The sequence below is a fragment of the Anastrepha obliqua genome, chromosome 4 (genome assembly GCF_027943255.1).
Source record: "Anastrepha obliqua isolate idAnaObli1 chromosome 4, idAnaObli1_1.0, whole genome shotgun sequence".
Taxonomy (NCBI): domain Eukaryota; kingdom Metazoa; phylum Arthropoda; class Insecta; order Diptera; family Tephritidae; genus Anastrepha; species Anastrepha obliqua.
Genome location: NC_072895.1, coordinates 96,922,073 through 96,944,275, shown reverse-complemented (window position 1 = coordinate 96,944,275; position 22,203 = coordinate 96,922,073). Strand labels below are relative to the sequence as shown.

The 22,203-nt window shown below is 35.5% G+C and overlaps 3 protein-coding genes across 4 annotated transcripts in view; 2 read left to right on the top strand and 1 right to left on the bottom strand.

The window, feature by feature from the left end:
* Positions 1 to 8,679, top strand: part of LOC129246470 (pyruvate carboxylase, mitochondrial) — a 74,303-nt gene extending 65,624 nt beyond the window's left edge. Inside the window, exons 7-11 of one of the 2 annotated variants that reach the window (XM_054885325.1) lie at positions 1,876 to 1,923; positions 3,757 to 4,154; positions 5,776 to 6,035; positions 6,126 to 7,155; positions 7,261 to 8,679. In XM_054885325.1, the coding sequence (XP_054741300.1) occupies positions 1,876 to 1,923; positions 3,757 to 4,154; positions 5,776 to 6,035; positions 6,126 to 7,155; positions 7,261 to 7,509 (1,985 nt within the window). In that variant the 3' untranslated portion in view covers positions 7,510 to 8,679. The remainder of the gene's footprint in view (positions 1 to 1,875; positions 1,924 to 3,756; positions 4,155 to 5,775; positions 6,036 to 6,125; positions 7,156 to 7,260) is intronic. The other variant, XM_054885326.1, reaches the window with a different exon arrangement.
* Positions 8,680 to 11,575: 2,896 nt separating this feature from the next.
* LOC129245450 (transducin beta-like protein 3) lies at positions 11,576 to 14,246 on the bottom strand. Its single transcript, XM_054883623.1, has 2 exons — positions 14,111 to 14,246; positions 11,576 to 14,051 (listed from the first exon to the last, which is right to left on the bottom strand). The coding sequence occupies exons 1-2, from the start codon at positions 14,131 to 14,133 to the stop codon at positions 11,669 to 11,671; spliced, it is 2,406 nt and encodes an 801-aa protein (XP_054739598.1). The 5' UTR covers positions 14,134 to 14,246; the 3' UTR covers positions 11,576 to 11,668.
* Positions 14,247 to 18,295: 4,049 nt separating this feature from the next.
* LOC129246022 (uncharacterized) lies at positions 18,296 to 21,692 on the top strand. Its single transcript, XM_054884516.1, has 3 exons — positions 18,296 to 18,527; positions 20,056 to 20,328; positions 20,771 to 21,692. The coding sequence occupies exons 1-3, from the start codon at positions 18,298 to 18,300 to the stop codon at positions 21,465 to 21,467; spliced, it is 1,200 nt and encodes a 399-aa protein (XP_054740491.1). The 5' UTR covers positions 18,296 to 18,297; the 3' UTR covers positions 21,468 to 21,692.
* Positions 21,693 to 22,203: the final 511 nt, after the last annotated feature.

Genomic DNA, 22,203 nt, shown 5'->3' with positions numbered 1-22,203 from the left:
TTTTTGAGCGATTGACAAATTTTTTTGACACTCAAATGTTTATGCAATATTGAATGTATGCTGGTCCCACTAATGCCTAAGATTGTCTCAATCTCACGATAGGTCACATGACGATCTTGCAATATCAGTTCGCGCACAGCATCAATGGTTTTCGGAACAACAACTGATTTTGGACGACCTTCACGAAATTCGTCTTGGAGTGAACTACGACCACGATTGAATTCACCATACCATCGATAAACACTGGTCCTTGATGGAGCTTCATCGTCAAAAAATGAATTAAGTTCATCCATGCAATGTTGCTGAGTTAATCCACGTCGAAAGTTGTAAAAAATAATCGCACGAAAATGTTCACGATTTAATTCCATTTTTGGACCGAGATGAATCTTTTAAGTTACTGTAAACAACACAAATAACGCTGGTATTTCAAAACGTTCTGAGTACGTAAAAGCCAAAAAATGTCAAACTTTGCTATACAGCTGTCAGTTGCCAGATTGCAACACCAGGGTTGCCAAATCCCGACATATAAAAGGCACCCCTCGTATTCTACGTACATATTTTTACATATACTCGTATACAATCGACAACAACAGTAATATTCAATATACTGAGATGCCCGGACGAATACGAGAATAGCGAGTTTTGTAAATTTCTGACACAAATTTATCGAACTTTCTTTCAAAATTTGTATGCGTATATACAAGGCACGGGCTTTACATTACGCGAACAATTTTTCTTTCATAATTTCGTTTTTTATTTTTTCTATTATATAAACTTTCAACATTTCTAGAGTGTGATTAGAAAAGTATTGTCTTTAATATATTTTTTTCAATTTTGTTATAATTCCTTTTTTCCATTTTGTTATAATTCCTTTTTTTATTTCATCTCCTCTCTTCTCTCTCTTCTTCTCTTCTCTCCTCATCTCTCCTCTCCTTTCCTCTCCTCTCCTTTCCTCTCCTCTCCTCTCCTCTCCTCTCCTCTTCTCTTCTCTCCTCTTCTATTCTCTCCTCTCTTCTCCACTCAACTGCACTCCATTCTTATATATTCTCTCTCCTTCTTTTCTTTCTTATACTAAGGCTTAAAATTTTCATTTGTTTTTGTTTTTGTATTGTTTGTATTTTTCTCTTAAATTTTTAATTTATCTACTCTTTAATGTCGTACTTTATTCAATAATTTTTGATTCCTCAATTAATATTTTTCATAACTTCTTCCAGCTTTTATTTTATTTTTATTTATTTCTTTTTCCCTGCATCCCTTTTTTCCATCGAAATCTGAATTTTTTCATAACCCGTCAGCTTTCTTTTCCTCTCCCTTTAACATCTTTCAGTTTTCCAATTTTTTTTTTTTTTTTTAATTACGCTTACCTTCTTTCCAATTCATACCATTCTATATGTTATAGGTACATTTAATCCTATTCTCGTCAGTTAACTTTTCTTAGCAAACTTTTCAAGTCTTGTGCCTTTAGTCCTTTGCGCTCATAATCTTTCCACTTCCTGCTAACATCCTTTTCCCTCTGTCGCCTTTTGCCCTCACGCCTTTAATATTATGGTGTGATTTTCCAAAAATAATTTTTTTTAAATATCTACATATACATATGAATTATACTATGTACATATGTATGTCTTCTTTTGCTTTCTTCTCTTTTTAATTTCTTTAATGTTTCTTATCATTTACGATTTTATTTCTTTATTACATCATGTGATTAATCCAATTCAAAAACAAATCAATAAACAACATTTTACAATATATGCAAACCAAAAAAAAAAAAAAAATCGCAAACAACACCATTTTGTAACATCACCGAAAACAAAAACAAAATTTACATGATCATGAAAAACATTCGAACTTTGAAATTGTGATCACGATCACTTGAAGACCTGTCTCCCGAGGCAATTAGCCGTGAAGAGCGCGGGGAAGCCAAAGGTATGTTTTGAATCTGCTACTACTACCACTCCAGATTTCATTCTTAGTCATAAAATTAGTATGTACATGAATAAATATTTGGTGTAGTCGTATAAAGTACATAATGCCTACATTTGTATATATAAAGGAAAAATATAATACATAAATAGATGTACATGTGTATGTATAAACATTAGGATGACTCAAAAAAACAAAATGCTATTTTATTATGCTACTCCCTTAATTTGTTCTATGGACAAAAAATTAGACACCTATATTGTTATTTTTTATTTAATATTCATCCATTCCGCCGGCGTATGGTCTTTACATTTGAATTCCCATAGGAAAAATGCACTTTTCCGTGAATTTGATCAAAAAAATCTAAAAATCCATATTAAACAATCTCCTCGTTTAATTTCCCTTCACAAATGTTCAGAAAATTATATCACATATTTTATTAAAAAAAGTAAAAACAATAGATTTAGCATTTATTATGAAAAAAACATTCTTGAAAATGTTTAAAACAAAAATATAACCTGTAGAGTTGTATTTATTTTACAATAAATATATTTTGTAGAGTTGTGTTTATTTTAAAGCTTATCGTTAACGGTAAGGAAAACACCGGAAAACTTAGCTCTGTTTATCGCCGATTACCAAATGGAATGTTTTCTTTCCAAGTGCGCGCAGGATTTTTATAGGCAAAGGCAATACTGTTATAAAATTCGAATTTAGAAGTTGAGAAAAGACATGTAGTAGTTATTACAATTTTAGGGCATTGCCATATAAGAAAAACTTTAAATTAAATCCTAACATGTAGAAGGCATTGCCATATAGAAATAAATACAAAAATATTTTTAAAATATAGTATAAATATGTTTTACCAAATTCATTTGTTTTTTTTTTTTTTGGTATTATTTCTTGGACATTTGTTAAGAGAAATTAAAATTAAATAATATCGATCTATATACACTTATTATAAAATTTACGGAAAAGTGCATTTTTTTCTATGTGACTTCAACGGTAATTGGCAGTATGAGTAAATATTATCCATCAACAAAAGAAAAAAATTAATAGAGGTAACATATTTTTTTGACCACAGAACAAATTTAGGGATAGCAGCAGGAAACGATTTTTTCCCCGTTTTGAGCCATCCTAATGTGTGTATGTACATACACCTACACAAATATCATAAAAAAATGCTACAAAAAAGAAAACAATTTGAAGCATTGATAGCAAATTTACATAAATATCTCGATCAACTGGTATTCAAATTTGACCCACATATTTGTAAGACATCTTTAAGTTCATTGATCTTTTGAGGTGTTTATCAGTTTTTTGTTTTTTTGTATTTTCGCTTTTCTTTTTGATTGGTTTCTGGTAATCTTTAGTATTTGTTCAGTTCCATTATTTATTTACAATTGGTTTTTGACTTTATCTCTACGTTCCACAATTCGTTTGGGCTTGATTATCCTCGTTGATGGTATATAAGAAGCGTTTCCTCATGACGCTTTAAATAAGTTCTACAATTTTTATTGTAGCCAATATTTTTGTTTGTATTTTTATTTGTTTTCTAGTTTAATCCACACATCAGCAATGTATGATTGCTTCAGCTTAGGCTTTATGCTGCATGTGCAAGCGCGTACCTCCGACTTATGCGGTATTGGCAAATCTTCAAATCATTATAAAAACTAGAACCTATCGGGTTCTCGAATGTAAAAATTGACTTATAGGTATAAGCCGGTTTGCCACATATTTGCGGAGTGTGCTTTACTTGCTTTATAAATAGTTTTTTTTTTTTGTCACTTACATGAAATTGAATCAACTAATTCATATTTAATTTCTGTGACAATCCAGTCACCGAACCACCAAAGGGCCTCCGTCATATACTCAAATCGCAGGGTCCCGAAGCATTTGCTAAGGAAGTGCGCAGCCGTAAGAACCTCATGCTGATGGATACATCGTTCCGTGATGCGCATCAGTCGTTGTTGGCGACACGTGTGCGTTCCCATGACCTGCTAAAGATATCACCGTATGTTGCACACAAATTCCATAATCTCTATTCACTGGAGAATTGGGGTGGCGCCACTTTCGATGTTGCATTGCGTTTCCTACACGAATGTCCTTGGGAACGTTTGGAAGAAATGCGTAAGCGTATACCAAATATTCCATTCCAGATGTTGTTGCGTGGTGCGAATGCTGTCGGCTACACAAGTTATCCAGACAATGTGGTTTATAAGTTCTGTGAACTGGCGGTAAGTGAATTTACTTTATTTACTTATTTTTCAAACTTTTAAGAAATTTAGTTTACATACATACGAGTACTAGAGCTCCATATACCCGACTAACGCGCAGTCAAGTAGCTCGAAACTCTTTCATTGCTCAACTGCTCAAATATTTGAATTTTATTTGTCAGCATTTCTTTAGTTTTCCAACGACATTGGGAGCGTATCAAGGCGAATCTATTAAATGTGGTGTTAGTAAATCAGCTGATTTTTTTTTTCGCTGTGTCCACGTAGCTGTCAGCACAGAAGAAAACAAGGCGAATTAATTTTTTGTTTTCTACTTCGCCAATACATTGCCGTGACAATCAAACGTACAAAATATTGTTGTTGGTCTAGTGCCACCACCTTCAATAAATGCGCCGTGGTAAATAGCAAGGAAAATTAAACAAAATGCCCGACAAAAAAATCAAAATATTAAAAGTATTGCTTGAATTACTCGAAAAAGCTCGATATACCTACTAGCGCTCGTGGTAGAAAATTTTCAATTTTTTTTTTAATTTTATTTTGCTTCATGATATTTCTTTTATTAAAATTTATTTAGTTCTACAATATTTCATTTCACATAACATAAAGTATTTCATTTTATTACATTTTATTTTAAAGGGTTTTCCAATAACAGGTGTTATTTAAATATATAAAAGGCTATCGAGAGATTACTAACGATCTTTTATAGCCGGAATCGGATGGTATTAATCTGAGCAACGTTTATTTTCAACAAGACGACGCTAAGTCCCACACAAGCAACGAAACCATTGATCTTTTACGGGAAAAGTTTCCGGACCGTGTTATCTCTCGAAGAGGTGATCACAATTGGCCACCGGCATTTTGTGATTTAAAACCTTGTGACTTTTTTCTTTAGGACCACGTGAAAGAGAAGGTCTACGCCAACAGCCTATGGTCGATTCACGACCTCAAAGATGGAATTCGTGAGGCTATCGAGAACATAGGGCAGCCACTTTGCAATTTGGTTATGGAAAATTTCATGAAAAGAATATTGTCCTGTAAGCGTGGTCGTAGTGGTCATTTGCCTGATGTTATTTTCCGATGTTAATGGCATACCTTCCTCTTTATAATGAAATAAACTTCCGATCGTTTATATTAAAAAATAGCATTTTTCTTTAAATATCAAAATAACACCTCTTATTGGAAACCCCTTTATTTAATTTTACTTTATTTCATATTTTCTTAATTTATTATATTATATTTAATTTTAGTTTATTTTATTTTAAATTTTTTTTTTTCTATTTTTCTTTTTTTTTAATTCATTTTATTTTATTATATTTTATTTCATTTTACTTTCCGTTACTTTATCCCAATATTTTATATTTAATTTTACTTTATTTCACTTTATTTTGATTATTAAATTTATCATATTATATTGCATTTTAATTTATTTTATTTGAATTTAATTTTCTTATTTTTAATTTATTTAATTTTATTTTTTTTTTTTTTTCATTGCATTATATTATATTCCATTTTACTTTATTTCATTTGGTTTCGTGTTTTTTATTTTACATAATTTTCTTTTATTATTATCTTATACTTTTCCCATTCCAATATGACCATTCAAAAATTTCCTCCCTTTTTGCAGGTCCAAACCGGCATGGATATTTTCCGCGTTTTCGATTCCTTGAACTATTTGCCCAATTTGATTCTGGGTATGGAAGCTGCTGGCAAAGCTGGTGGTGTCGTTGAGGCGGCTATTTCCTACACTGGCGATGTCAGTGATCCTACACGCACCAAGTACGATCTGAAGTACTACACCAATCTAGCCGATGAGCTGGTGAAGGCAGGCACTCACGTACTTTGTATCAAAGATATGGCTGGCTTGTTGAAACCACAAGCGGCTAAGTAAGTGATTTTATCTGCCCTACTCACATATACCCTTCCACTTAATATTAACCCACCTCCTCTTTGCCTTCCCTTCATTCACCATTGCAGACTTCTTATCACCGCCATTCGCGATAAGCATCCCGACATACCTATTCACATTCATACGCACGACACCTCAGGCGCCGGTGTTGCTTCCATGCTCGCCTGTGCGGAAGCTGGTGCCGATGTTGTGGACACAGCTGTCGATTCTATGGCCGGCATGACCTCACAGCCCAGTATGGGCGCTGTGGTTGCTTCATTACAAGGCACACCGCTCGATACACAATTTGAATTGCGCGATGTCTCAGAATATTCCGCTTACTGGGAGCAGACGCGTACGCTATATGCGCCATTCGAATGCACCACCACCATGAAATCAGGCAACGCTGATGTGTATCTGAACGAAATACCCGGCGGTCAATATACCAATTTGCAATTCCAAGCATTCTCGCTGGGTTTGGGCGATTTCTTTGAAGATGTAAAGAAGGCTTACCGTGAGGCAAACTTGTTGTTGGGTGACATTATTAAGGTGACACCATCGTCCAAGGTTGTTGGTGATTTAGCACAATTTATGGTCCAAAATAAATTGAATGCTGAGCAAGTGCTTGATAAGGCTGAGGAATTGTCATTCCCCAAGTCGGTGGTGGAATTCCTACAGGGCTCAATCGGTATACCGCATGGTGGTTTTCCTGAACCATTACGTTCACGTGTACTCAAGGATATGCCTCGGGTTGAAGGACGTCCTGGCGCCAATTTGCCAGCGCTGGACTTTGATAAGCTTAAAAATGATCTGAAAGAATCTCATCCACATATTAGTGATCGCGATGTTATGTCGGCGGCGCTTTATCCCGCTGTAACTGAAGATTTCATCTACTTCCGTGATAATTACGGACCAGTCGATAAGCTAGATACACGTATTTTCCTCACTGGGCCAAAAGTTGGTGAAGAATTCGAAGTCGCCATTGAACGTGGTAAGACATTAAGCTTGAAGACCCTGGCAATGGCTGAAGATCTGACACCAAATGGTGAACGTGAGGTGTTCTTCGAGATGAACGGACAATTGCGCTCCGTGTTAATACGCGACAAGGAAGCGGTGAAGGTGAGTGAAGAATGCAGGACGTAAATTGCATGAAATGTTAAAGTGATAAGTTTATGACACCAATTTTCCCTTCATAACTAATAATATTTTCCGTGTCTTCCGTAGGAACTTCATATCCATCCTAAGGCGAACAAGTCAAACAAAAACGAAGTGGGTGCACCAATGCCCGGCACAGTGATTGATATTCGTGTAAAGGAGGGCGATACAGTTGAAAAAGGTCAACCATTGGTTGTGCTCTCGGCCATGAAAATGGAAATGATTGTACAGGCTCCAAAAGCAGGTGTGGTAAAGAAGCTGGAGATCATCAACGGCATGAAATTGGAAGGCGACGACTTGATAATGCAGATCGAGTAAAAGCCTCTTTTCACAACAAACAGCTGAACTGCATAAATGCAAGCTCTCAAAATTAATGCTTAGACCGGCTTTGTACCGAAAATTATTTCTTTGAGATTTGGTTGGTCACAAAGCATAAAGTATGAAAATAAATACATAAAGTAAAAAATTAGCTTAAAAATATATATGTAAATGTGAGTGTATAAAATCCAAAATGTACCAAATAGTGATGATATTTGTAGTAAATTAAGAATGGAAGTTATACATTCATGTGAACATTCAAAATGCATAACGAAGATACTTACATATATATATACACATATGAACTTATAAATATGTACAATATTTACAAACTTACTACATATGCGGCCAAAATGAAATGTCTCAGAGGATTAACTTGGCTGTTCGCTATACAAAAACTGACATTGTCAATTTAAATAGAAAATATAATGTGCACATAGATATGTATGCAAGCATACTCGTACAAAACATACTTAAGAACATTTGACACTCATTCGACACTCCATTTTAGAGTTGGAACTTTTGTACCTTCATAGTGAATTTATATGTACATATGTATAGCGGAAAAAATTAATATTGTTATTACTACTATCGAAGAGAGAGTGTACAAATTGTTGTCACAGCAACGAGCACACATCCTAACAGACGCTTTTTTGTTTTTGCTTTTTGTTCTTTTTTTAAATACGAAACAACTTTTTACGCACAACCCACTGACATGTCAACCCACTGCGCAGTTCTCTTAGGGTTCAAATGTGTTGGTGTTTTTGCGCTCAGTTAAGTCAAAGCGCATACAAATAAGTATCTACACTCGTATATGGATTTAAAAACACAAGAACATGTGAATCTTCGTACATTTGAATGAAAAACCCCAAATATACATACATATATTTTATAAGTGTTATAACGGTTTCCTTACTTTTTTTATATACATACGTAGTATGTGTTAAGTTTAGAATTATAGTAGTGAGCGACATATTTTTATATAAAAACTCTTTTGTTTATTTAATTGCTTTTTATACCCTTTCGATTAAGTTTCCTTTAAAACGAGTTAAATTATGTAATGACTTATGAGAGAACAAAAGTGTTTATTTAAATGGAGCATTCTTCCTGTAATGTATAAAATGTGTATGTTGGCAAGTTAATAAAGAAATGTTTAATAAACTTTAAAAATAGTTTATTTTCACTGGAGTTTTTCAAGCTGAAAATCAGAAGTTCGCATTTGCTACCCAATTCAAAACTTTTCGGCATTTCTCCAGTTCTACTCAGTTCCGCTGTTCAGAGAACGTTAATGAATGAGTGAGAATTCTCTATATTTAACGTTCTCTGCACTGTTGTCGAGCAAATGAGAAACACAATAATCAACAAAGCAAACGTTCATCGTGCTGTTCTGCGCAAGCCCAAACACAAAAGCATACCTATAGTAGTTCCGTGATTTAAAAAAAAATATATGATGCTTTCCATTTCAATTCAACCGGGCTACTCGGGTCATGTTCTTCGATTTCGATGTAACTTAAATATGTTGCTCTCTGGTCAAAATAATGAGACACGTATTTTTTTGTTCGCCCGAAAAAAATTTTTTTCAAGAGTTATCGGCAATTTTGTTTTTTGCCTCAAAATCGATTTTTTTAATTATATAAGAAATTTCTTTTTTTGAAATGCCCATAACTTGGTCAAAAATGAACCGATTTTAATAATTCTGGGTTCAAAATGATCGTAATTACTTACACAAGCGACTTCATGTAGAAACAATTGCAAAAAAGTAGTTGAAAATTTTTTATTTAGTAAAAAAGAAAAAAAATTTAAATTTTTTCAAAATTCAATATTTCAAAAAGTGCATTTTTTTTTTTTTATAACTTTTTCCAAATCAAAAAAACATCTCAAACTTTAATTGAGCTGCATGCCTAGTAGCTAAAATGCGTTGTTTTTGAGTAATGAATTTTTAAGTAAACACCCTGTTTCGCACTTTTTGTTTTTTGCAAAATAAAAAATTTTCAACTACTTTTTTGCAACTATTTCTACATGAAATCGCTCGTGTAAGTAATAACGATCATTTTGAACCCAAAATTATTAAAATCGGTTCATTTTTGACTAAGTTATGAGTATTTAAAAAAAATTGTTTCTTATATAATTAAAAAAAATCGATTTTGAGCCGAAAAACAAAATTGCCGATAACTCTTGAAAAAAAATTTTTTCGGGCGAACAAAAAAGTACGTGTCTCATTATTTTGACCAGAGAGCAACATATTTGAGTTACATCGAAATCGAAGAACATGTCCCGAATAGCCCTTTTGAATTGAAATGGAAATAATCTATATAAGAAAATTTTTTTTAATTGCTCATAACTTAGTCAAAAATGAACCGATTTTAATAGTTTTGGGTTCAAAATGATCGTTATTACTTACACGAGCGATTTCATGTAGAAATAGTTGCAAAAAAGTAGTTGAAAATTTTTTATTTTGCAAAAAACAAAAAGTGCGAAACAGGGTGTTTACTTAAAAATTCATTACTCAAAAACAACGCATTTTAGCTACTAGGCATGCAGCTCAATTAAAGTTTGAGATGTTTTTTTGATTTGGAAAAAGTTATAAAAAAAAAAAAATGCACTTTTTGAAATATTGAATTTTGAAAAAATTTAAATTTTTTTTCTTTTTTACTAAATAAAAAATTTTCAACTACTTTTTTGCAATTGTTTCTACATGAAGTCGCTTGTGTAAGTAATTACGATCATTTTGAACCCAGAATTATTAAAATCGGTTCATTTTTGACTAAGTTATGGGCATTTCAAAAAATTTTTTTCTTATATAATTAAAAAAAATCGAGTTTGAGGCAAAAAACAAAATTGCCGATAACTCTTGAAAAAAATTTTTTTCGGGCGAACAAAAAAATACGTGTCTCATTATTTTGACCAGAGAGCAACATATTTAAGTTACATCGAAATCGAAGAACATGACCCGAGTAGCCCGGTTGAATTGAAATGGAAAGCATCATATATAAAGGCCACCTTCTTCTTCTTCTTCTTAATTGGCGCTACAACCGCTTACGCGATTTTGGCCGAGTTTAACAAAGCGCGCCAGTCGTTTCTTTTTCGTGCTAACCGGCGCCAATTGGACACACCAAGTGAAGCCTAGTCCTTCTCCACCTGAACTTTCGAATGCAGAGGAGGCCTTCCTCTTCCTCTGCTACCACCAGCTGGTACCGCATCGAATACTTTCAAAGCCGGAGCGTTTATATCCATTCGGACGACATGACCCAGCCAACGCAGCCGCTGGATCTTTATTCGCTGCGCTATGCCTATGTCGTCGTAAAGCTCATACAGCTCATCGTTCCATCGTCTGCGATATTCGCCATTGCCAACGTGCAAAGGACCAAAAATCTTACGCAGAATCTTTCTCTTGAACACTCCAAGCGTCGCTTCATCGGATGTTGTCATCGTCTAAGTTTCTGCGCCATACGTTAGGACGGGCATGATGAGAGCCTTGTAGAGTGTTAGTTTTGTTCGTCGAGCAAGGACTTGACTGCTCAATTGCCTACTTAGTCCAAAGTAGCACTTGTTGTCAAGAGAGATTCTACGTTGGATTTTAAGGCTGACATTGTTATCGGTGTTCCTAAATGGTGTTCCTAAACGCTGGTTCCTAAATAAACGAAGTCTTTTACCACCTCGAAATTATAACTGTCAACAGTGAAGGCCACTTTGGAAGAGAGTTATTTTATCAAGGATGATAGATTACTAGGTTTGGCCAATAACTATGATGAAAGACAAAATTGTGAGGGAAACTTCGATTACCACGTCACAGAAGTATTCGCCGGCTAAAACCTGCACTATAATTTCACACATATTCACACACTCATCAAATCTGTCATTGTTCCGGGATATTGTGTTAATTTTTTTTTTCGTATATCACTAACACATTCTTAGTTTTGTCGTAAACAAACCGATTCATAACTCCTGCTATATCGGCCCATCCGCTAATTCTGTCAAATTCGCTGAGAGCCAGCTAACGGTCTGATATTGGCCACACCATTAAGAATCTTTTGACCTTATAAATAAAAAAAACTCTCATTTTACATTACTGCATGTATTCTGCTATTTTATTTATTAATATTACATAAATCAAACCAACCTCAGCAAACAACCCATTTTCAAGCAACTTGAAGAACACTTATATACTATTGACGATATACTCAAGAAACATTAGCTCTTTGGTCAGCTCGTTGACGCGTTTATGGTGGCGTTGCAGGTATGGCGTGAGAACCTCCACCACATTTCGCATTCCAGGTACGCCGTGCTCTGAGGGCACTGCGATGCAATCGCTCAGTAAATAATGCAATACAAGATTGGCAATCTTGCAATGCCGCGAATTGGTCGTCCAAGCTTTGGTATGCTCCATTAGCGTCACACGTTGATCACTATTCAAAGTATTGATTATCTCACGCACTGGTTCGGTATTGCGTTGGCGTACATAATCACTAATGATGTTGTAGGTGGTTTTTGGCTTCCCAAGTTTAAGCGCCAACACGAAGGCTTTTTTCATATTTTGACGTTGTTGTAGCAAGGATTGTAGCGTTTGCTCTTGTTGCATTAACTGTGCACGTTTATCAATTTCTTCATTTCGACAAATCTTGGTTACATCGTGCCACTGTATCAATTTGGAGTCTGCACCACCGCTATAAAAACATTTCCCACTGCGTGTGGATATTGCCAGCGACCAAATACGATCTGTGTGTGCATCCAATGTTTGTATACATTCGTTCGTTTTAATGCTCCACAACTTGAGTAGGCCATCGGATGCTGCCGACACTATGTACTTGCCGTAGTCGATAAATTCAGCGCGCAATATGGTGCATTCTTGCTCAAAGCGTTTTATACAAGTTTGGGTGGCTAACGACCAAAGGCGTAGCGTACAATCGCTGGACGAGGTGAGCACAACTTGATCGACCGGGGAGAAACGCACGCACCAAACACCACGCGTATGACCACGCAGGGTACCAACCAACGTATTGGTATCAGCGCTCCATAATTTGGCCGTTTTGTCTTGAGATGCTGTAGCCAATAACTTGTTGTTGGGCGAGAAGCTGACACTATTCACTTCTTTTTCATGCGACAGTGCGGAGTACTTTAAATTGAACGAATGCGGTGCATCTTTATTTTTCTTCAAATGCCATACTTTGAGACTGCCATCTTGTGAAACCGATGCGAAGTGTGTAGCTGTATTGCAACCAAATGCGATACATCCAATGGTTGAAGTGTGACTGCTATTGTTGTTGGCCACAAGGTTGAGTGTGAATGCATTCGGATCCACTTTCCACAAACAAATGCTAAGATCTTTGCCGGCAGATAATAACAAATTTGTGCCGGCAGCCGCTGAAAGCGTCATCACAGTGTCGCTGTGCCCGCTAACAATTTTGCAATTCATATTAGATTCCGTGTCGTAAATCTTTATATTTTTACTGTTCGAAGCCACAGCTAGAAAACGGTCATTCTCACCCAAAAAGCAAATGTCTAGAATTTCATCATTGAATCCGATCAACTGATTTGTACATTCTAGCTTTTTAGCGTCCACACATTCAACTGTCGCTTTGTACACCATAATATTTTGCTCCACTGTCACCACAGCTAATTGCTGGGTGTTTTTGCAGTGTAATAATTGTCGAAGCTCCTGACTGCAATCTTCACTCAGGGTAGTTAATTTGGATGTTTTACAATCAACCATCTTTAATCGTCCAGATGCGCATGCCACAACTACGTTGTGCGATTCTTTCTTGCCACCATTTACATCTAAGCAGACTATACCTTCAAGTTCTTCATACATGGGTATAACCTTATGCTGTGTTGCATCGGCAAGACGCCATACAATTAAAACTTTGTCACGACTTACAGATGCCAGAAAATTATAACCATTCTCACCAGCTAGGAAGGTGAGGGCCGTGACCTGCGAAAGGTGACCGCGCATTTGCCCCAACAGTCGCTTTTCTGCATAATCCCAACAATATATTGAATTATCCGAGCCAGCGGCATATACTTCAGTACGCGCAGCATCCGGATGAAACGCCAAAACTAATGCCGGGCCACTGAATTCACGCAAAGCACACACACATGTGCTATGTACATAGTCCCATATGCGCAAAGATGAGTCGCCACCGCTAGAGCAAATTATTTTGCCACACGTGCTGAACTGAATTTTGACTACTGGTCCCCGATGCTGCGACTTCCATAATTTCACAACTTTGCCGGTATCAACAGACCATAAACGCAACAGTCCACTACGATGAGCCGTCACAAGCAAGGTATTATCCGGTGACAATGAGAAACAAGGAATTTCATCCTCCAATTGATCGTCATCCAATCTTTCATTTTTGTTACCTGTCGTGAATTCAGGCTGTGCTGTGTTCACATTAGTACCATATGAGCGCAGCAGTTGGCCCGTGGGAACATTCACTGCACATACTTCCGTATTATTCAAACAATAAATAGTGTCGCCATCGTTGGACCAAGCGACGTCGCCACCGGCATAGAAATTAATGAATTGCGCTTCCACAGCAAAACTGGGTGAGTAGAAAATATCATTAAGTTATAAAATATTTAAATGCTGTAATTATAATACCTTTTCTCACACAATCCAGACATGATCACGTTGGGGCATTAACAAACTGAATTATTAAGAATGCCTGGCAAAAAATTCTCGTGCAAAATTAACACAATGTTTTTGTTTTTTCTCTTCCTTCTTTCATCCAACAACGTGCGCGGCACAGAGATACTCACATGTTTGAAAAATAAGAAATCGGGTGATTAGATAAAGGGCAAAATACACTACACAAGTCGCTTGTCAAACCACTTTTTGACTACTTCGTTAACAAAATTCGAGATAACTTCTGGTAAGCGAAAAAGCAAGCAGTGGTTGCTCAGCGCCAGACAGTGTTTTTCTGTAGGCAAATTCATATTTTAGAGTGATGTCGACCTTGGCTCTTAAATTTCGACGAGTCTAGTCTATTGCACATTTATAATATAATTTATAAAATAACACAGGCCGACAGCATCTCAGACCCAGAAACCGGACTATATATTTCCGAAGGTTTATGATGCGCAGAATCCAAATCTGGTCTCAGAATTACTCTATCAGCTCTGGTTTTCGAGATATCCTAACCTTAAAGTGCAAAAAACACCGTTTTTGCCCATATTTGAGGTTATGTAGCCTTGCAGATGTTTTCTTTCACCAAAATTAAAGGATGGCATCTTTAAATACAAGCCTTCTTTTTTCAAATGGCGTTATGTTTGCTCAAATATCATTTTTTTTCGCTGAGATATCGCATTTTGAAATTTTCATGTTAGTATATTAGTAATCGACTATATCATGTCTATGTTATCTCAATCGATTTTCAGGTGTAGGAAAATTTAGAAACATGAAAATTTCAAAATGCGATATCTCTGCGAAAAAAATGATATTTGAGCAAACAACAGTTAGGCCAAACACCCAAAAAGGGTGTACGCGCCAATTATATATATATATCGCACCCTAAATACAAAAGGGTCACAACTCAAAATTTTCCACACTCGAGCTTGACTTGTTTACAGTAGCACAGAAAACAAACTATGTGACATATTACGCTGAAATTTGCCATGTAAGCTTATAACAGCCCTACCAAAAAAACAAAAAAATTATTTTTGCCATATGTCATCCGCGGACCGTTTTATTGATAACGTCTCGTTCATATTTGAGTAGAAGTACATTTTGAGTTGTGACCCTTTTGTATTTAGGGTCCGATATATATATATATATAATTGCTAGAGTTCTCTTCGTAACTTACTTCCGTTCGCTGAGGATAACGTGAGAACTAATTATTCATCCAAGGCAATACTTCATATTATTACACCATTTTAAGACTCCAACATTTATTAAAGAATATTTAAATATCAGTGAGTTTCAGCCCATTTCTATCGCTCCGGAAAAATAAAGAAAGAAATGCGTTAAGCCTTAGAACTACCGAATAGTAATGTGACCGAATCAGTCTGAAGAACGATTTTATTTTAAAATAAGTCAAAAATCGTAATAATTTATTACATCTATTATAATTTAAATATTTCATAGATGTGTAGAGCATTTACCTAGCTGTCGTATGTTATTTAACACGAAATAAATAAAAAAGGGTATTCATACCCATTAAGCTACTTTTTGATTATAGTTCTTTACCAGATAATAGTTCTTATCTTTACAGAAAATCCTTCCTACCTTAACATTTTAAATTCTGTCGATGTTACTTGAGTAGCTGATTGCTTTTTTTCATGCAATCTGATATTTTGAATGTCAAGTGAGGTACTTCTTTGTTGTTAAGCGTATATTTATAAATCCTCGGATCATACGTACATCTAAAGCACTAGGAGCAAAGTCTTACATCCATGGTGATTGATTTATCTTGGTGTTTAACCAATCACGAGACAATCGCGTAGCTGGGTACTTTTTTTTTGCCGGAAGTTGTTGCGCTAAACAACCACATTTCGAAAGTCGATCAGCGTCAGCCTGTCAACGGAAGGTTCGTAAGAGTGCTGAAAAAATTGTTTCGAATAATAATTTACGGTATCCCATATGGAAGAAGAAAATCATATCCCTAATCTAAATATTATTATTATTATGACTATATATAAATGCATAAATATTGCCAGTTCACAAGAAAAAAAGTAAGGTAACAACTACAATTACTCAAAAAAAGAGGTTGTCTGTAAAGTCGGTTTACTGACGATAGTTTAACGTGATAACGTCATAAGAAAATACTGATTGAATGGTTGCATTTTTCAAAAGAAAATTTTAATTTTATTTGTTTGATAGATATTTTGCATGGATATAGAGAATGAGTTAACATTAACATAACATAATATACTTTAACATAACATAACATAACATAACACAACATAACATAACATAACATAACATAACATAACATAACATAACATAACATAACATAACATAACATAATATAACATAACATAACATAACATAACATAACATAACATAACATAACATAACATATCATAAAGCATTCACCAACAGCTTTCATTTGATACCCATATTGTACATACACGTCCGAAGATTACCCGGGTCCACGTTTTGACCTATATCTCGAGACCCTATCTACCAATAGGTATTCAAACTATACGGAAGTCATCTTCAATACCTACTTACCAATGTGTGTAAGTTTGGTTTAATTCGGTTCAAAGACACGGCGGGTCCACGTTTTGGCATATATTTCGAGACCCTAGTCATCAATAGGTATGAAAATTACCCCGTATTAAAGCACTTATCAACAGCTTTCATTTGATATCCATATTGTACAAACACATTCTAGGGTCCACGTTTTCGTCTCTATCTCGAGACCCTAGTCACGGAGCGGATGGAAATACTCTGAACTAAAGCATTCACCAACAGCTTCCATTTGATACCCATATTGTACATACACATCCGAAGGTTACCCGGGTCCACGTTTTGACCTATATCTCGAGCCCTATTTCCAAAATAAAATATAATCCATGTTACTCGTGGACGATGTGGCTTTCGAATGGTGAAAGAACTTTTAAAATCGGTCCAGTAGTTTTTGAGCCTATTCATTACAAACAAACAAAGAATTCTTTCTCTTTATAATATTAGTATAGACAACATATCTTATAAGGTATATGGTAAATATTACCATACATTTTTTCTTCATATATAATAAAAATAACATTAAAACAACAGGTATTATTAACAAACTTGGTTTTATTTTAAATTCTTCAAGTAAATCAAATTAATAATAATCAATAAGAAGGCATATGCAAATACAAATACGTGAATTTATATATGTACATATGCGCATATATGTACATACACATATACGCTCACTTAAGTAGGAGAGAGCAAGATGTCGAACGTTGCCGTTCGTTTGCTTTGTTTGCTTTGTCGTTCGTTCCGCGCTTTCGCTTGCAGTTCATTCAATGCAATGAGCAAGGTAACGACAAATGAGCAAGGTAACGACACATTTTTTCGTGCGTGCAGCCCGTTAAATCGAATTATAAGACGTTATCACGTCAAAAATTGTTTCGAATAATAATTTACGGTATCCCATGGAAGAAGAAAATCATATCCCTAATCTAAATATTATTATTATTATGACTATATATAAATGCATAAATATTGCCAGTTCACAAGAAAAAAAGTAAGGTAACAACTACAATTACTCAAAAAACAAAAACTTGAATCAAGCGGCAAGTGATTTCACATAATTTTTCCAGCTTGTGCGGTTTCTCGTCTTATTGCTGACAGTACGACGCCATGTGTTTCTAACGTCTTTCATGTAACCGATCTTATATTTTCGGTATACATCTTCGATATTTTCGGTACCGATGCTTAATAGAACAACGGCTTGGTATCAACTGGAGATTTAACAGAAATCTAAGTGATTTAGAACAGGTGGCTGATGTAACAGTATTATGAGGATGTGCAATAAAATATGTGATATGTGAAATCTAAGAAAGCTGGCCTGACCATAAACAACAATAAAACAATCTAAATATAAGTGCAGTACTATATATGTATATAAATAAAATTGCTACATATGCACGCGTTTCTTCTGTTTTCTTTTGTAGCTAAACTCTTATCTCTTCAATACAAACTTGTTACAGTAATTAAAATAATCTAATTGTATGTCCAAGTGTTAGACCTTTAGGAGGAGTATTTGCCTGTCATTGGGCTGATAACATGGATGAGCATCTTCTGACAATAATCACATAAATTAATCTGCAATTTTCAAATATCCCATGAACTGAATGCTCAACAGTTTTAATCGGGAAGTCAAGCAAGAAACAAGCAGCTTGACTGACTCTAGAACCTCATATGTTGACCAGTATAATTCATATTTAGAGAAAATGGTTTTTGTTTGTGTGGACGATTTTGAACAAAAAGCACACAGTGTGTTGGAAAAGAGTGCATTAGATTATTATCGTAGCGGTGCAGGAGAACAATATACATTGCACTTGAATCGTGAAGCTTTCAGAAGGTACATTTGCACATAAAAATGATTTTTTCAACCACAAAATCTAGCATCTTCTCTCAACGCGAGTATCTAAAAAATATCGTAATGATAGAAGATATCGATTTCCATAAACAATCCATCAATATATTGAGAAAAATTATACTTATTCTTGCTAAATTCATATTTTAGATAATAACTGAATACCTTTCGACAAGAAGTGTGACCGTCAAATAAAAATAAAAATAAATAAACAATTGGCGCGTACACTTCTGTTAGGAGTTTGGCCAAGCTCCTCCTCCTATTTGTGGATGTGCGTCTTGACGTTGTTTGACAAATGGAGGGACCTACAGTTTTAAGGCAACTCCGAACGGCAAATGTTTTTTATGAGCCGCTTTTTCATGGTAGAAGATACTTGGAGGTTTGTCATTGCCTGCCGAGGGCGACTGTTGTCAGAAAAAAATTGTTCTATCATTTTGCTATTTCATGTAAGTGAGTAAACCAATATACCGTTGAAACAGATGGCATGAAAGAGCGTCTTGGCAATACATTAAGCTTTAAGAAGTAAACAAAATTAAGAAAATAGGAATAAGAAAAACTAAATCAAGTTAAACGAAAAATTACATTTAAAAAACTATTTGTCAATGTATTACATATAAGAATTAGGACGGAACTATAATACAAATGCTTTCAAAATATGAATACGGAAAATGGCACAGTTTCATCTTCGAACCAAATCAGTATACTTAAATTATTGAAACGGTTTTAGGTGCCCGCCATAATCGAAGGAGTTTTTGCGTGGCTACAATTCGCTATTGCAGCTAAACCGGTTTTATTATACAGAAGGTGGAGACATCCGTGATCCGCTGTCCTACTGTCCTACTGTCAGCGAGTTTACCATATAATATTTGCATTCATTTTATTGTTGTACTGCTCCGAATTTCCCCTGCAACGCTGTTCTCTTTCTTGTTTATTCAACTGTTGCTTCAGAATCAGAAATACTCTCACGGATGTCGCAATCTTGCTGTTGTTGTAGCAGCATAAACATTCCCCATACATGAATGTACGAGGAATGCTGCCGAAGTGACCATCCTTGGCCGAATATAAGCCAGTGTCGCTCCGCTTACGTAGAACCAAGGTGGATTTATTAAGGTGACAGCATTCACCCAGCTGAATTTTTCACCGTAGGTATGGCTTACGTCAAAATTATATGCTTTGTTTGTATGTATTGGTATGTGTACATTCGTATGTTTACATTAGCTTGCTGATTTTGACGTGATGCTTGCACCAAACGCAACAACAAATACATGTAGGGTTTTACTTATATGTGTTTGCTGTCACCTGTAATAAATTCGCCTTGCGTAGAACCGACTGTCGTGAAACGGTCGAAAATATGATTTACAATGTAGATGGATGGTAATCATTAGCAATAGGAAAATATTTGCTTACGTTACGCACACACTGTTACTTACTACTACTGTTATTCCTACATTGCAATACACTGCTACCTTCTAGAAAACTTTATATTCTTTTTAATTATTATTGTTTATTTCAGAATTCGCATACGTCCACGATGTTTACGTGACGTTTCTCGAATTAACACTAGTTGCAGTATCTTAGGCATTGACCTTAAATGGCCTTTGGGTATTGCGCCCACAGCTATGCAAAAATTGGCGCATCCGGAAGGGGAGGGTGGAAGTGCACGTGCTGCAGGCAATGCTGGTTCCATCTATATACTGAGTACACTGTCCACAATGTCTATTGAGGATGTCGCGACTGCGGCACCTAATACCAATAAGTGGTTTCAACTTTACGTTTACAGAGATCGGTAAATAATTCCACAAGTATCTATAATTATTTATGTATATTGTTTTATATTATGACTTATCCACATCAAACTTGCACGGCGTTGTGAGCAATTTTGCAAAAAAAAACGGTGTCTCATAAATAATCAGTTGTACGGGAGATAGCTTACAACTGTATGGACTTCCATTTGCAGCACATCATTTCGGGCGGTAAAATATGATTCCCAATGGGAATTGGGAAATGGGAATTAGGAAAGCATTTTTAAGTAGTTTAAATCAAAAAATACCATTCGTTGTCCCACCCTGTTTAGATGAATTCGTTGTCTGCCGCAATCTGCCTCACGGCACTGTATATCTAGAAAATATATTCACATCTTAGAGATAAGAGCCTAAAAATAAATTTTTCAGTAGCGTTAACTGAAATTATAAAGGAAAAAGAAAATTTAATAAGATTTTTTATTTCAGTTCCCTTACCGAACAAATGGTACGCCGTGCCGAAAAATCAAATTTCAAAGCGATCGTTCTAACCATCGACGCACCAGTTTTTGGTCAGCGGCGCTCAGATATTCGTAATAAATTTAGCTTACCACCGCATCTAAGTCTCGGCAATTTCAAAGGGATCAAAGCGGATGGCGTACATAGTGACGACGGATCAACGTCCGGAATCAACGCTTACGTTTCAAAACAATTCGATCCGACGCTAACGTGGAAGGATGTGGAATGGTTGGTAAAATTAACTCGACTGCCAGTCATTGTTAAGGGTGTACTAACACGCGAAGATGCCGTATTGGCTCGTGAATTCGGTTGTGCCGGAATAATTGTCTCAAATCATGGTGCCCGACAAATAGACACAGTGCCAGCGTCAATTGAAGCACTTCCCGAGGTGGTCAAAGCAGTTGGTAACGATTTGGTGGTAATGTTGGATGGAGGTGTATCAAATGCCAATGATATATTCAAAGCACTGGCACTCGGTGCTAAAATGGTATTTGTGGGACGTGCTGCACTCTGGGGTCTGGCTTGTGGTGGTCAAAAGGGTGTTGAAGAGTTGCTAGGAGTTTTGCGAAAGGATCTTGAAGTTACACTTGCTTTGGCTGGTTGTCAAAAGTTACTTGATATCACTGCAGATATGGTAGCGCATGAGTCTACATATGCAAAATTATAAAATAAAATGTACATTTGTGCCACTGTATACATAGGCCCGTAATCAGCATCCATATAAAAGCCGACTTAAGTTAGGAAAATACTGAAAAGAAAAGCCGACTTTATTTTTAATCTTGTTATTGTCAGTTTGGGGTATGGTGCTAACTAATAACGATATTTAGCGTTTGTTGGCAGCACTGGTATACAACTTTTGTTTTGAAAGCAACAATAAATAAAATTAAACGTGGATGTATTCTTTGCAATGCTTGCTGTTTAGAATATGACAGCATTGAAGGTGAAACACGAATAGAAGAAGAAGGAGCTATAAATAATACACATTTTCAAGACCCCGATATTACAACTGAAAATCGGCGAAAAATAGTTTCTAAATAGCTCATCAATTCAAGTGTTATCAATTTGTCGTAATAGAGCATAGCATAAAATTTATCTCTGAAAGAAAAGCTTTTTCAATTTACTGCATATAATTTTATATATACATATGTAACATATATATTATATGACAATTCAACCGTCGGTAATACCAATTACTAAAGGATGTGCTGATTATAAATTGAACCAGATTAATATCAGGATATCATCGCTGTCGTTGCATTTGCGTGCAAAATTTTTATCCGTAGCCCGACTATTGACCATTAAGCTAAATACACACCAGGCAACGGTTGCAGCAACGTGTTGCCTTTGTTTAAGAAACACGTTGCGACCGTTGCTTCAATCTCAGTATTGTGTATAACTGTGGT

What these genes read in the sequence shown, in the direction of transcription:
- LOC129245450 (XM_054883623.1), bottom strand. Translation starts at nt 14,133, where the DNA reads ATGTCTGGATTGTGTGAGAAAAG. An exon ending in TCTGGATTGTGTGAGAAAAG is followed by an intron (nt 14,052 to 14,110) that starts GTATTATAATTA and finishes CTACTCACCCAG; the next exon opens with TTTTGCTGTGGAAGCGCAAT.
- LOC129246022 (XM_054884516.1), top strand. Translation starts at nt 18,298, where the DNA reads ATGCTCAACAGTTTTAATCGGGAAGTCAAGCAAGAAACAAGCAGCTTG. An exon ending in AATCGTGAAGCTTTCAGAAG is followed by an intron (nt 18,528 to 20,055) that starts GTACATTTGCAC and finishes TGTTTATTTCAG; the next exon opens with AATTCGCATACGTCCACGAT. An exon ending in CTTTACGTTTACAGAGATCG is followed by an intron (nt 20,329 to 20,770) that starts GTAAATAATTCC and finishes TTTTTATTTCAG; the next exon opens with TTCCCTTACCGAACAAATGG.